General features: G+C 28.6%; 1 protein-coding gene across 2 annotated transcripts; it reads right to left on the minus strand.

Moving 5' to 3' along the window:
- Nucleotides 1-312: 312 nt before the first annotated feature.
- Nucleotides 313-10,348, minus strand: LOC127278984 (cGMP-dependent protein kinase 1-like). Of its 2 annotated transcripts, XM_051301004.1 has the most exons (11): nt 10,040-10,348; nt 7,781-7,923; nt 6,878-7,015; nt 2,972-3,141; nt 2,403-2,650; nt 1,971-2,291; nt 1,629-1,860; nt 1,420-1,526; nt 1,063-1,302; nt 558-624; nt 313-464 (listed from the first exon to the last, which is right to left on the minus strand). In XM_051301004.1, exons 1-11 carry the CDS (start codon nt 10,222-10,224, stop codon nt 369-371), a joined length of 1,947 nt encoding a protein of 648 aa, XP_051156961.1. In that variant the 5' UTR covers nt 10,225-10,348; the 3' UTR covers nt 313-368. The 2 variants fall into 2 exon arrangements, with proteins under 2 accessions (XP_051156961.1, XP_051156962.1); XM_051301005.1 differs by lacking the exon at nt 7,781-7,923 and having other exon boundaries at nt 10,040-10,163.
- Nucleotides 10,349-13,908: the final 3,560 nt, after the last annotated feature.

Genomic DNA, 13,908 nt, shown 5'->3' on the forward strand with positions numbered 1-13,908 from the left:
ACAAATATGACGAACTTTTTCGTCAACGAAATAAATAGAACTTATAAAATTTCTATAGTTTATGTTGAGTTTTTTTTATAAAATTTTTTTTATTTTAATAGTTTAAAAAATAATACTGGATGCCGAAAAAGATATGCTTTTTGGACTTTTGAAAGACGTAATTATACAAAAATATTGCAGATCTCTTGATATTTAAACAATGACTACTTAGGAATAATATATATATATATATATATATATATATATATATATATATATATATATATATATATATATATATACCTATTATGATATTAAAAAACATAAAGAAAATTTAAAGTCAGAAGTTTTTAATATTACAATATGTCTTCTATGTGTAAGCAATACATTTAAAATTGTTTATCCCAATCGGAAAAGTCGTCAGGTGGAATTTCCAAGTCTTCAGGAAATTTTTGGAAGTACCGTGTATCAAGATGATAGCGTATCTAAAATTTACATTAATGTACTTTAGTAATATAATATTGGCTTTTAGTATTAATTCTATATTTTTATAACTAAAAATAAATAAAATTACTTACGTTTGGTGCAATAGGCGAAGGCATTGATAAATTTTGAACTGCTGACCAATTAAAAGAACTATACCATCTGTTGAAATTAATATAATATAATACATATTAGTATTAAATATCCCCATGTGGAAAAGTTCGCGAAAAATTCACATCATTTTTTTAAATTATGAAAAAAAAATTTTTAGCTTAAAGTAGCAATTTTAACCCTAAACAAGGTAAACTGTTATCAGGACTATTAAAATCATTTTAATGATAACAATTATCGTCCTGATGATAATAATTGATATCATTTTTGAGAATTTATTGTTGTTTTTTATAATTTAAGTCATTAAGATGATAACAATCATTGACTTTTTGACTAGAAATAATTGAAACATTATTCTCGGAAATTTTTTGTTAAATTTGACAAATAACCCAGTCAGCACAAAAGTCTAGATACCTGAGTTACTTCTTCTAGGGTTAAGAAATAAATAAAAATATATTTAACTTTTTGTTAATATAAATAGGTGATTACTTGTGCAAGCGAATGTCCATTATTCCTCCTTGCAAGTATCCAAGACGCTCGATAGGATTGTTTCGTAAAAGCTTTAGAATCATATCGGTTGCATTTTCTTTAATATTTCGTAAATTATGAGTTGAATTTATGCCTTTTAAAATTTTATTATAAAGAGCTAAAACATTATCATCTTCAAAAGGAGGTACTCCAGTAAGTATTTCATAAAGAATTACTCCAAGGGACCAAAAGTCAACAGCTCTGTAATTACGAAAAAATTAATTTATAAAAATTTTTCACTAAGCATTTGTAAAATTATGATTATTTAATTATTCATATATGAGAGATATAGTTTATTTAAATTTAATAAAGATATACCTGTCATGTCCTTTATTTAGTATGATCTCGGGTGCTACATATTCTGGAGTTCCAACAAAGGTCCGCGATTTACTAGTGCCAATTATTTTACTGGTGCCAAAATCTGTCTAAATAATTTTGTAACAATTAATATTAACTATAATTTTACAAGGAAAAATGAACTAAAAAATTAAAAGAAAAGCTCCCTATAATACTTTGTGATTTCTTACCAGTTTAAGATATCCTCTTTTGTCGATTAAAATATTATCTGGCTTTAAGTCCCTACAAACAATATCAAGATTATGAACGTAATCTAGAGCTTCTATGATACAAGCCATTGCAAACTTAGCTGTTAAATAGTCAAGTTTTCCTTTTCTTAAAATTAATGAATACAAATCTCCACCTAGACATACTTCCATTAAAAGATACAAGTATTTCTTATCCTTAAAAGTTCTATGCAATCTAAAATAAAAAAAAAAATTATAATAAATCACACAAACTCAATATGTTAAAATGTAAAAAAAGACTAACTTTTTCAATTAAAAAAAATTGATGGAACAATATAAACTCACTTGCTTACAAATGGAGAATTACAAATTTGAAAAATTTTCTTTTCATTATAAATATAATTTTGATAGCCTTTGATAGTGATTTCTTTCTTCTTCATTTTCTTCAGAGCAAAACTTACGCCTGGAATAAAACTGACGGTCACAAGTTCGACTCGTCCGAAACTACCTTTTCCAAGTGTATCTATCACCATCAGATCCGATAATGAAAGATCGGGATATTCATTTAACCATCGAATTTTATTTGTTTTTTTTCGCACCGCACACTCTCCCATCCAGTCTTTATTTTTAATTTCTTGAAGATTGCCCAAATAATGTAGAAAAGATCTTAAAGAATGAAACAATTTTATTATTAAATTATATATATATATATATATATATATATATATATATTTGTTGCATTATTTGATTTAAATAGAAACAAATTGATAAATTTACTTTCTATCAATTGTCAGACATTCACTTCCAGGTGAAAGTGAAGTAGCATTAGCTTGTCTAATATTTTCTCCATCTTCGTAAAGTGCTTTCTCACCAAAATAATCGCCTTTTCCTAGAATAACTAGAACTTCTTCTTCTTCTCTTCCTTTTGTCCAATTTGTGATTTTTACTCTTCCGCCATTAATAATGTAAAATTTGTCGCCTACTTCGCCTTGTTTAAAAATCTGGGTATTTGGAGGAAAAAATTCCTAAAAATATTATTAAATGTATTGAATATTATAGAGCTCATTTAATTACACTATTTTGAAAATAAATTAAAATTCAATTATTCTCTTAACTATAGAAAAGACAAGTCAAAATTTATTAGCTTCTTTAGCCAAAAGTTTTCAATAAATGCTCAAACAATTTAAATACAATTTTCTTATGTCAGGAAATATAAAAACAATGCTAATTTGTGAAATAATTTCAGGATAATATAGTTTTTTTACATTCTCATTTTAATTAAAACTCAATAATTACAGGAAAAAATCAGAGCCGAAAATATTTTTAATTTAATAATTGTCTCATACCAGATTAATTAAATTAGAAATTTGTTGCAGGACATGATCGGGGAGAGAGCTTAAAATTGAAATTCCTTTTAATAGTTTGATATTGTCACTTGTGTTAAAGAGATCATAATTTTCTAAAGCTGTTTTAAAAGCAGATCGTTCTAAGACCCATACTTTACCACCATCCTTTACTGCAAATAAATAAAAAAAAATTAAATAATTCTCATACAAGGTCATCTTTAAGGGGGCACTCGCAGTTGTAGCGCCAAAAAAATAGACATTTTTCATTAATTTTTTTCTCGTAAACCATTAAATTTGTTCAAAATATTGATTTATTATCTGAAAGTACATAATTTAAACTTAAATTTTTTAAAAAAAAGTTAAAAATATTAAAAAGTTTTAAAGATATGTCCCGTCGAAGTGACGTCCTTCCGAAAAACATGGTTTGCGGTGACCAACACTATGGAAATCTGGTTCTTCTGAAATCAAAAATTGAAACGGATTTACATTTATTGAAAGATTATCTAGTATTTAATCGAAGGATTTAAAAAGAAAAAAATATTTGACAAAATGGCGACCTGTCAAAGTTGAAATTTAGACTTTCATAAAAAAAGCGGTCGTTTTTCAGCTGTAAAAATAAAAGTTTTCTATAAAAAAATCAATCCTTCGATTAAAGACTAGATTATTATGTATTGAAAAAGTATGTTAAATTTGAAGACAATCGGTTCAGTAGTTTTCAAGTAAGAGTAGTCACCGACTACTCTGTATTTTTGACTGGTATTTTTGAAAAAAACGTGTTTAAAGTTTTACTTACATTTACATGAAGATGAAATTTTTTTTGAAAATCAGATAGAATCATCAATTCTGGGCCCATATAATAATTCTTCCTCAGATGAAGCTGTTTCCAAAATTCCAATTCAAATATAAAGGTATAAAGACCCACACGGCAGTTATAGCCTGTTCTCGACCGAACTGACGCGCCTCCCTTTCAGCCTGTATATCTTATTGAATTTTCACCGGATCATCTTAAAATTTTGTAGACATATTTCTGACTACATATTGTCACGTCACCGTAACTCTTACATTCATGTTATAAGAATCATTTTTTTTAATCAATACCGAGTTGTGTTCAGAAATTGACACCGAAACCTCTAGTTCAGTTCATATTTTGGTATCAGCACGTCTTCGTCATATACGAAATCTAGTACAAGCATTGTTACTCTGCTCGATTTTATACTCAAGTTAGACTTAGAATAATCTCTGTGTCAAGTGTTAAAAGTTTCTACGTCAAGAAGAGCTCATTCAAGTATTCAAGGATTTGACTTCCCATAATATTTGGAAATCATTTTTCCTTCCTTTTCTGGAAGATTTTAACTGTTTGTATTTCATTACGGTCAACTGAACTCCGGACTTGTGGTCATCACCAAGGCCCGTCAACTTTCCTGTGAGCTCTTAAACTATATCTGGTACCAGAAGTTCCTATCATAATTAGGACACAGAATTGGTCTTTTTCATACATCTTACATCTAAATCTTCAAGGTAAGTTGTAATACTGTTCATCTAAATCCTTCCTAACTCCTTATAAAAATTTGTATTAACCTATACATTCCTTGTTGCAGTGGAATGCTGACTTCCCCTTATTTAAAGAATGGTTGCTTCAGGATACTCTCTCTCAAAGATCAATTTTATAACTCTAAATATTTGTCTAAATAAATTTGTAACCTTGTCATTAAAAATCACTATTCCCTTTCTTTCCTGTACCCTTAGTTCAGAGCCTTCTGCTTTGTAAATGAAACAGGAATTCACTGAATCACCGAGCGGCCATAAATAAAATAAAATATTATTTCGTTAGTTATTTCTCTATTTGAGACGTAACAAAATGCTCTAAGAAAATGAAAGAAAAAAAATCGATTTTTTGAAAGTTACAACTGCGAGTGCCCCCTTAAAAATTTTTATGCAGTCTGCTTTAAATATTTTATAACACGGAGAAAAATGAAAATTGAGATTTCGAACTGAGTATAGGACAATTGAAATAATTTCTATTACCGTAGGAATAAAAAGAAAATTTTAGGTTTCTATTCCAAAAAGTTTAGTAATGATTATTAAGTAAAATGAATTCTAAACATCTTAGAAAAAGCTAATATTTTCCTTTAAGTGAGTGCTATCAGTTTCCGTGATTTTTTTTTAAATCGTAAAGGAATTACTATATGAAATAAATTTTATGATCGTGTTTTAGAGTGAAATGTAATCTTAATTGAAGTTCATATTAGCGGTCACATTAATTGTGTACATTTTATTACTTTAAAAAAGCAATTAATTATAAGCTGCACAAATTTGAATACAATTATTACATTTACATTTATTTTAATTCTGTTTTTTAATGATTAGATTAGTCTTTAAATACATTTCTAAGCAGTTGAGGGTTCAATTATAGGCACAACAATAAATATGCGACGCGCCGGCGTTGTGTTATGCTCTCACGTCAGTGTGTTGCTTGCCCTAACCATCAAAAACTTTGGTTTTTGACATATGTCCTTGATTTTTGAAGTTATCTTCGTTTTAATCTATTATTCTATCGTTTGACCTTGAGTATTGATGTTATGTTAATTTTTAACTTATTTTCTTGATATAGATAGTACAATATCTGAAATTTTTGCGACAAATTCTGAACGGTACGCGAGTTTTCATGCTTCGCGAGTTGAACAGTAGGCGAGTACTGTGATCTTGCGCGTAGCGTCGAAATTCTCGCCTAGTTTTCATTTGAGACATATTATGAATGGTACGTGTGTCTGAATGCTTCGTGAGTTGAATGGTAGACGAGTACTGTGAGCTCCCGCGAAGCGTCGAAGTTCTCGCCTAGCTTTCATTCTGGAATCAGCGGTGGCGGCGATATCTTTTCATAAGTCAGTATTTTATCATGCTTGAAATGTGTTTCTATAGTTATAGTTAACATTAAAATAATTATATATATTTCATGATATGATGAGAAAGCAAATATAAAATGAACTCACAAAATTTATAGGTACTTCAACTTGTTAAAGTATACCCCCCCCCCCACAGCACCGAAACTTTCCTAAAGATTTATTTGAAATGTTTGGAATATTTAATTGCAATGTTTAGTGAAAATTGTGTAAAGATTTAAATGTCCCGCTTGAATAAATGTTTAGGGTGCACTCACACCTTTTGGCTGCCTGCCTGCCTGCAGGAGTTGTCATGGCAACGTGTAGGAGTAACAGAGATAGTAAATTCAAATTTGAATTTTCTCTCTCTCTTACTCCTGCACGTTGCCATGACAACTCCTGCAGGCAGGCAGGCAGCCAGAAGGTGTGAGTGCGCCCTTAGCGCGAAGTTTTCCTGAACATTTCCCTTAGTTTCACACTAAACATTTATTTAATCAGGACATTTAAATCTTTACACAATTTTCACTAAACATTGCAATTAAATATTCCGAACATTTCAAATAAATTTTAAGAAAAGTTTCGGTGCTGTGGGGGTCCAATCAGCACGAAAACTTGCAACAAATTTGCAGGAAGCTTGACGTGCAAGATTGCAGTGCAAACATGTAGAAAATTTGGTGCAAGTAACAAAATGTTTTCTAACGGCAAGCTTGCAGGGCAAACTTGCAAACGGAAGCTCCTACGGTTGCGCAATAAATTTTTTAACCTCCAAAGGGTGCTTTCTCAGTTTATTAGAAATAAATTGTTTCTAAAAACTTTTTTTAAAAATTATATTATTGCTTCTAACTCGCATAACTATACCTTGCCGTTTGAGGACATTTTGTGACTTGCATCAAACTTGCTGCATGTTTGCACTGCAATCTTGCACACCTTGCACAGCAAGCTTCCAGCAAGTGTGCTGCAAGTTTTTGTGCTTATTGGGTAGTTCCTTTTTACATTTTACTAAAAATAAATATTTATTTATTCTTACCATCAATTGTATTTGATCGTTTTATATTGTAAAGCAATGCTAGTTCACCAAAAGCAACTCCTGGACCGAAACTTTTTTTGTATATTTCACCTTCATAAACATCGAATTTACCTTCTTCTGATACGTAAAGGTGGTATCCTATTTTAAAAAATAAATTCCAATAATAAATAAAAAAGAAGGTGTTCATTTCATGACCATTTAGCTTCCTCATCATGATACACTCATATTCAAGATTAAAAGAACGATTACAACTAAAGTAGCGATCAATTTCATAAATATTGGTAAAATGTAAACTTCATAAACATCAATCGATTCGTTTTCATGCCAGGAATACAATTTTTACAAGAATTATTTAAAATTTCTGTATAAGGAAAAATTATTTCAAAAAATACAAAAAACGATTTTTTTTAAAAAAATCAAAAAAATTATTTAATCTATAGATTTTACTAAAATATGAACTTTATATAGGTTAATCGATTCGTTGTAATGCAAGAAATAAGTTTCTTTTACCAAACAAAATTAAATTTACATTAAAAAAAAATTTTTGAAAAAAAAAATTTTTAATTTTGAAAAAATTGTAAAAAAAAATGTTGTGAATATATTTGAAAAGCCTTGTGTCAGATTTTAGGTATTTATGACTGCAATAAGCATACAAAATTTCAAGACAAGCCGTCAAAACGTTTCTGAGATAATTTGTACACAATATTTTGTAACATACACACACACTTACATCTAGACATTTGCTCAGAACTTCAAATATATTAATTCTAGATGAGAATGAGTACATATAACCTTCTTTTGAAAAATTGAAAATCGTCAGGAATGCAAAGCTTCCTCATTAGGAAGCAACATCAATAAATTTTAAACATAAAAATTATAAAAAAGTAGAAGCTCTTCACTTACCAATATCACCTTCTTCAATAATTCTAGTATATTCTGGAATTGTTTTGCAATACATTGCTAAAATGAAAGTCTCAATTTGAGAGCTTTCAAAATTACTTAAAAATTCATTTTTTAAAAGTGCTCTTCTAATACAGCTTATTGTTCTGTTAAAATATTTTTTGAGTTTTTAATTGATCAGTTAAATTAATTATAATAAATATTTATTCCTTTGCGACCACCAATTCTACAATTTATTTAAATAATTTAATATACATAGTCTCTAATTTCAACAAATCTTTAAGCAGAATTATAATTTTAATTACTAATAGATTTGTTTACATTGATAAACAATTGTAATGTTTGGTGGACAAAATCCTTAATTCTATCCATATTATTTATTATCATTTTACTATTAACAAATGCAATTAGAAAATATTATTTTAAAAATTAAATTGATATTTGTATTTTCTATCAAAAATTGTATTAAAATGGTTTTTTCATTTATTAAAAATTTTCAATTAGGTATATTTATAAAATTACATAGATAAATGTTACTTTTCAACAATCCTTAAGGTGTGCATAACTTGTTAATGTTTACAATTATACTAAAGTTAAAAGTTACCCACACACCACAATATCTTGCTGTAAACTTCTCTTGAGTTTATACCTAAGATTCGTTAGCTTACAGCGTAAACTTCAGGTGAGGTTAAGGTAAGCTGCAAATGTCCTCTTTACAGTAAGCTGCAGTGTAAGATTATAGATGGTTTACAGCTAAGCTTACTATAACCTTACTGTAAGCTTTCCGTAAACTTTCTGTAACCTTACATTATTATTAATAAGTGTTAATAAATGAATTAAACAATTATTTATGCGCAGTAGTTTATTATAGCTTTTACGGCTGCGCAGTAGATTTTAATCAACTTTTCCCGTTAGGGTTGTATATCCTACATCACAATATACATCATCTAGTGTGAAAAAAATAGTTAATTATTAATATATAATATTTATTAATATTAATTAACAGTAGTGTAAGCTTAAAGGAAGTTTACATGAGGCTTACAGTAATCTTACATGAAAGCTTATATTAAGATTACACGAAGCTTACAGTAAGGTTATAGTAAGCTTAACTGTAAACTGACTACAATCTTACACTGCAGCTTACGGTAGATGGGACATTTGCAGTTCACGTTAACCTCATTTGAAGTTTACGCTGTAAGCTAACGAATCTTAGGTTTAAACTCAAGGGAAGCTTACAGCAAGTTATTGTGCTGTGTGGGTAGCCTTTAAAATATTGAAATTAATTTGACAATTTGGAAATTATGTAGGTACTTAACCCTTAAGTTGTAAACATGGGTCACTCTTGCCTTTTGAAAAGTGACACCTCTTGTTATCTCAGAGGAGGGGGAGGGAGGTCGGTCAAGCTATATTGTAAAAAATTGTACACTAATGAGTTACATGTTCCATAAGTGCCATAGGTTTAATGCATAAACAGTTGTTACAGGAACCAATCGTATTTTGAAAAATGCACGAATGACCCATGTTTACAGTGAACGGTGCCAAAGTGTGGAATGTTAAGTAAAGTATTTTTTGCTAAATTCTAGTATTTTTTTTTAAATTTTGATTTTTTTTGTAAATAATTTATTTTTTAGTTCTGATGTTTATTTTTAGATGATTTTTATTTATTTTTTATAAAATGACGTTTTCTAAGGAAAAAAAATTAACGTTAATAAAAATTAAAAAATAATACAATGTCTTTTTATTGTAATTTTTAAACTTAATAAAGATTAAAAAATAATATAATGTATCTATTTATTGCAATTTGTACCTCTTTTACGTACACTGAAAAAACATTATTTTCATGCTCAAAATTTAAGCATTTCTTTTATTTATAAAGATTTTCAATATTTTTTCCTTTAAACTACCACTCTTAAGCTTTATTCTCCTATTTGAAATTTTAAAAAATATTAATTTTATTAAAAGTTATGATTTTTTTAAAAAAAAAATTTTTTCGTGTTTTTGTTTGTTTAAACAAATATATTATTAAAACAAATGAACATTTCAGCAATATAATGATTGGTCCTCATTCTAGGATAGTTAATGCAATATTATGAATTTTGTCCGAGTTTTTAAGCACTTTAAAGCACTTTTTAAAGCGTCGGACACGAGTGACCCATGATTACAGTCAACGTAGGTCAAAAACCACCTTACAGTTTAAGGGTTAAACATTTTTTCATTATTTCTAAAATTTTAATTTAATATCAGAATTAAAAATTAACTTACTCCTCATTTTTTTCATAAAGTTCTTGTTCTTTTTCTAAAGTTAATTTATTTATTTCTCCAATAATATTCGATTTGCGAAGTTGAGAGAGCTTTCGATAAATTTGCCGTGGTCTTTGTTTATTTTCAGGAAATGCCACAATGTCGATTTTGGCATGTTCCTTTTTTTTCTGACAAAAGAAAACCATTTATGTATATATTATAAAGAATATAAATTTTTTACACTTTCATTTTTTAACTGTCTATAGAGATGTTCTAAATTCTACTACTTTATATCAAATTAACACATTTTATCATTTGATATCAGTTATATGGTCAAAATTTAGAGGTCATCGTGATACAGATATATCTATAATTGAGAATCTTTATTTCTAAGAATTCTAAAAAATATAAAACTGTTTATATATAATAAAAATAATAATTTCATAATGTGAGATAAAAAAAACTTTAATTTTTTAAAACCCGACAATCTATCGTTATAATCAAGTATTTAGTTAAACTTATTGTATATTGAATCAAATTTTTTTCCATTTAACAAATTTATGGAAACAAACAAAAATGCTTTTTAAATTAAATAAATTTTGTTTGTAACCATGGAGAAAAGTGTATTTATTAACAAAAAATAGTAAATTAAAAGCAAAATATTTCTGTCTTAAGGGTCTTGCTTTCCGTGCGTCGAATCCGGGTTCAATTCCCTTGTCCCACAGTATTTATTTTCACAATTTTTTCCGTAATGTTACATTTTCAAAACAAAGATTTTTCAAATTAACCCTACAATTTGCTTGAAACTCCCTACTCGGGGGTTATTGGGGTCGCTGATTACGAATCTGCTCATTGATTTACAAAATGGCAGATCCAATATAACAAGAATTTTTTTAAATTTAAATTTAAAATGTTGATAGCTAATTATATAAGAGTTATTTTTACTTAAATCTTTTCTTGTGGGAGTGAACGACATTATTTACGCAATCTCTAGCAGCAGGAATATACCCAAATAATTATTATTTACCCGTCTATATCAGTTTGTATACAATAACATAAACAAGCAACAAATGAATGTGAATGCTTACAATGACTTTAAGTTCGAAAAGTTGTACTGGTTCTTGAAAAAATAAGCTTATGTTAGAAAAAAAACTATTCCCATTTCCAATTCCGCACGTCTCCTAACGAAATTCTAATAGAATATTGAAGAACAGGTACCCAGCAAACACGTTCTATAAATGTTATATAACAGTGAGGACACAGTTTTATAGAACATTTGTTACAAGTTGGTTATGATTCTGTTATATAACGTCATTGTAACAGAATTCTAGAACATTGTTACAAGGGAGTTACCGATCTGTTCTATATTTTGCTAACTTCACAGTTCTGTAACAATGTAATGTAACATTTCTGTAACAGAATCATCACAAATGATCTGTAACTGCCGTTCCAACGTAGTTCTAGAACTGTGTCTGAAAAATGTTATGTAGCTGTTCTAAAATTTTGTTGCAGATTAGTTCATATCTGGATGACATTTGTACCTAAAAATGGGAACAATTCTGCAACAGTGTTACATAACATTTCTATAACACTACAGCCACAAAGTTTTTGTAACTAATGTTCCATTGCATATCTAGAACTATATTGGAACAATGATATGTATGTAACTGTTCTAAAATTTTGATGAAGTTTAGTTCTGGAATATATTTGTACCTGAGATTATAAATTTTGAAGTGTTCATAAGTAGCTTAACTATTTTCTATGGAATTAATAAATAAATAGTTCATTTTACTTAAGTATGTATAGTTAAATTTAAAAAACTCTAAAATTTTTATATATCACATAGTCTTATTGTTTTTTCTTTATATAAGCAATACAGTTTTTAAATCTTCCTCAGTCGGAAGTTATCAAATCAATTTTGTATTTATATTCCCATGTTAGGGTAGCGTAATGGTTAGTGTATTAGCCTGTGGAGCGACATTCCTATAGAACAGTTGAAATTTGACACTGTCCTAACTATGTTTATTTTAGAGTTTCCTTTTTCTATTACATCAAGTTTTAATATTTTTATTAAGAATACAAATATTTTGCATGTTAATAATATGGAATGAGAGAAATAAAATTTAAAATAAGAGGAATGGATAGTAATAATTATACTCTTCTAGTAAAAATTACTATTAATTGTAAAATTTACTAAGCATAATATTACTATTTCTGGTAGTAAAAATTACTAATAGTAATTATTAAAATAGTGTTTTTAAAAATTGCTACAGATGTAATAACAATTGCTTTAGGATTTCTAAATTTTATAACGCCATAGTAAATTTGATTAAATTTTGTATTATTTTTGATACTGAAAAAAATTTGCTTCCCATTAATGACTATTAACCATAGCAACTTTAAATCTAGTCAGCGTAACCAAGCATCCTAGTCAATTCAGTTATAGCTTGGTTAATATTGTTAAAGTCGATTTAGTAGAATTGACCCCTTGTTTCCTAGTTATAGTAACTAAGGTGTTTGGTTAATATCGCATGTATCTATAGTCAATTTTGCTAAAGTTTAATTAGTCAAAGTGATTCTAGCCAATGTAACTAAGATACCTGGTTATTCTGATAAGCTTCCCTAGTCATTCCGACTAATTGTCGAAATCAACTTTGACCAAGATTGCCTAGTGGGTTCCTCTCGTAACCAGGCAAATTAGTCAATCCCTGATATACGGGGGTTAGGAATTTTTTTCAGTGTACATTTGACACTTTTTAAATATTACTCGTAGAAATTCTAATAAGTAATACTGCGAAATATAAAAATTGCTACTGCAAGTAACAACTTTTACTATTGCCGATCAAACTTTTTACTATTAAAATAGTAATCCGTACCACTACTATACACCTGTGTGTGTGTGTGTGTGTGTGTGTGTGTGTGTGTGTGACGACGTCACTACGGTCATGCGCAGCGTTCGTAGGCCGGCGTCAAAGTATGCAATTCATGTATAACGAATAAATACTTAATTTCTAATTAATTATTCATTAATTAATAAAAAAATATTATAACAATTATTATGGCTATAATAATAAAATAAATTAAAAAATATAAAGAAATAAACTCATTAAGATTATATAGTGATTATAATTATTATTTGCTTCAAAGTTTTTAATTACATATTACAATGTGCAATTCCAGCTGATAATTCTTATTTATTTTATTTAAAACAGAATAAGTAACAAAATAAGTAAATTTAATTAATTAAATTTTTTCTTAATATTATAATTATTATTAATTTATTAAAAATGTTCATATTTTAATTCTGTAACTTATCTAATAAATAAATACAAATTATAATTGACATTATTAAAGAAGGATATGTGCGGGTAAACAAAAATTTTTCCTATAGCTATTGCGTGGCCGAGAGGCTTAATGTAAAAGCCACCCGTCGGGGGAGTTCCTTGCGAGCGGTGATACCGAGCGCATCGTGTAAGAGTAGCTTTCGTTTTCGTTCTGTATTTAGCCCCCCCTCCCCATAATAAACAGGATTCGATGGAACTTGATGAAGCGGCAGCTCAAAATTTGCTTTTTCTCCACTCTTCCCAAAAGAACAATTTGACTGTCAGCTCAAGTGCAAAGAGGCACTGCCACGATGCACGGTCAAATCTTTCTCAGAACCCACACACCGAATATGACTAAACAAACAACTGACTCAACTCAGACAAAGCCACAACAAAAAATTGACACAATCCAGACTGACAAAGAGAACCCATTAACCCCCCTCCGGTATGATGAGCTTTCCCAATCCAAGTCTACTGTTTTCATCCAACGTGATCCTAAATCACCAGATTTCCCCAAAGACCTCAATCACATGTCAGTTGGTCGTTTACTACACTCCTCCTTTCCCG

The sequence above is a fragment of the Leptopilina boulardi genome, unplaced genomic scaffold (genome assembly GCF_019393585.1).
Source record: "Leptopilina boulardi isolate dan_hultmark-lab unplaced genomic scaffold, ZJU_Lbou_2.1 LbouV2_213, whole genome shotgun sequence".
Classification (NCBI taxonomy): Eukaryota; Metazoa; Arthropoda; class Insecta; order Hymenoptera; family Figitidae; genus Leptopilina; species Leptopilina boulardi.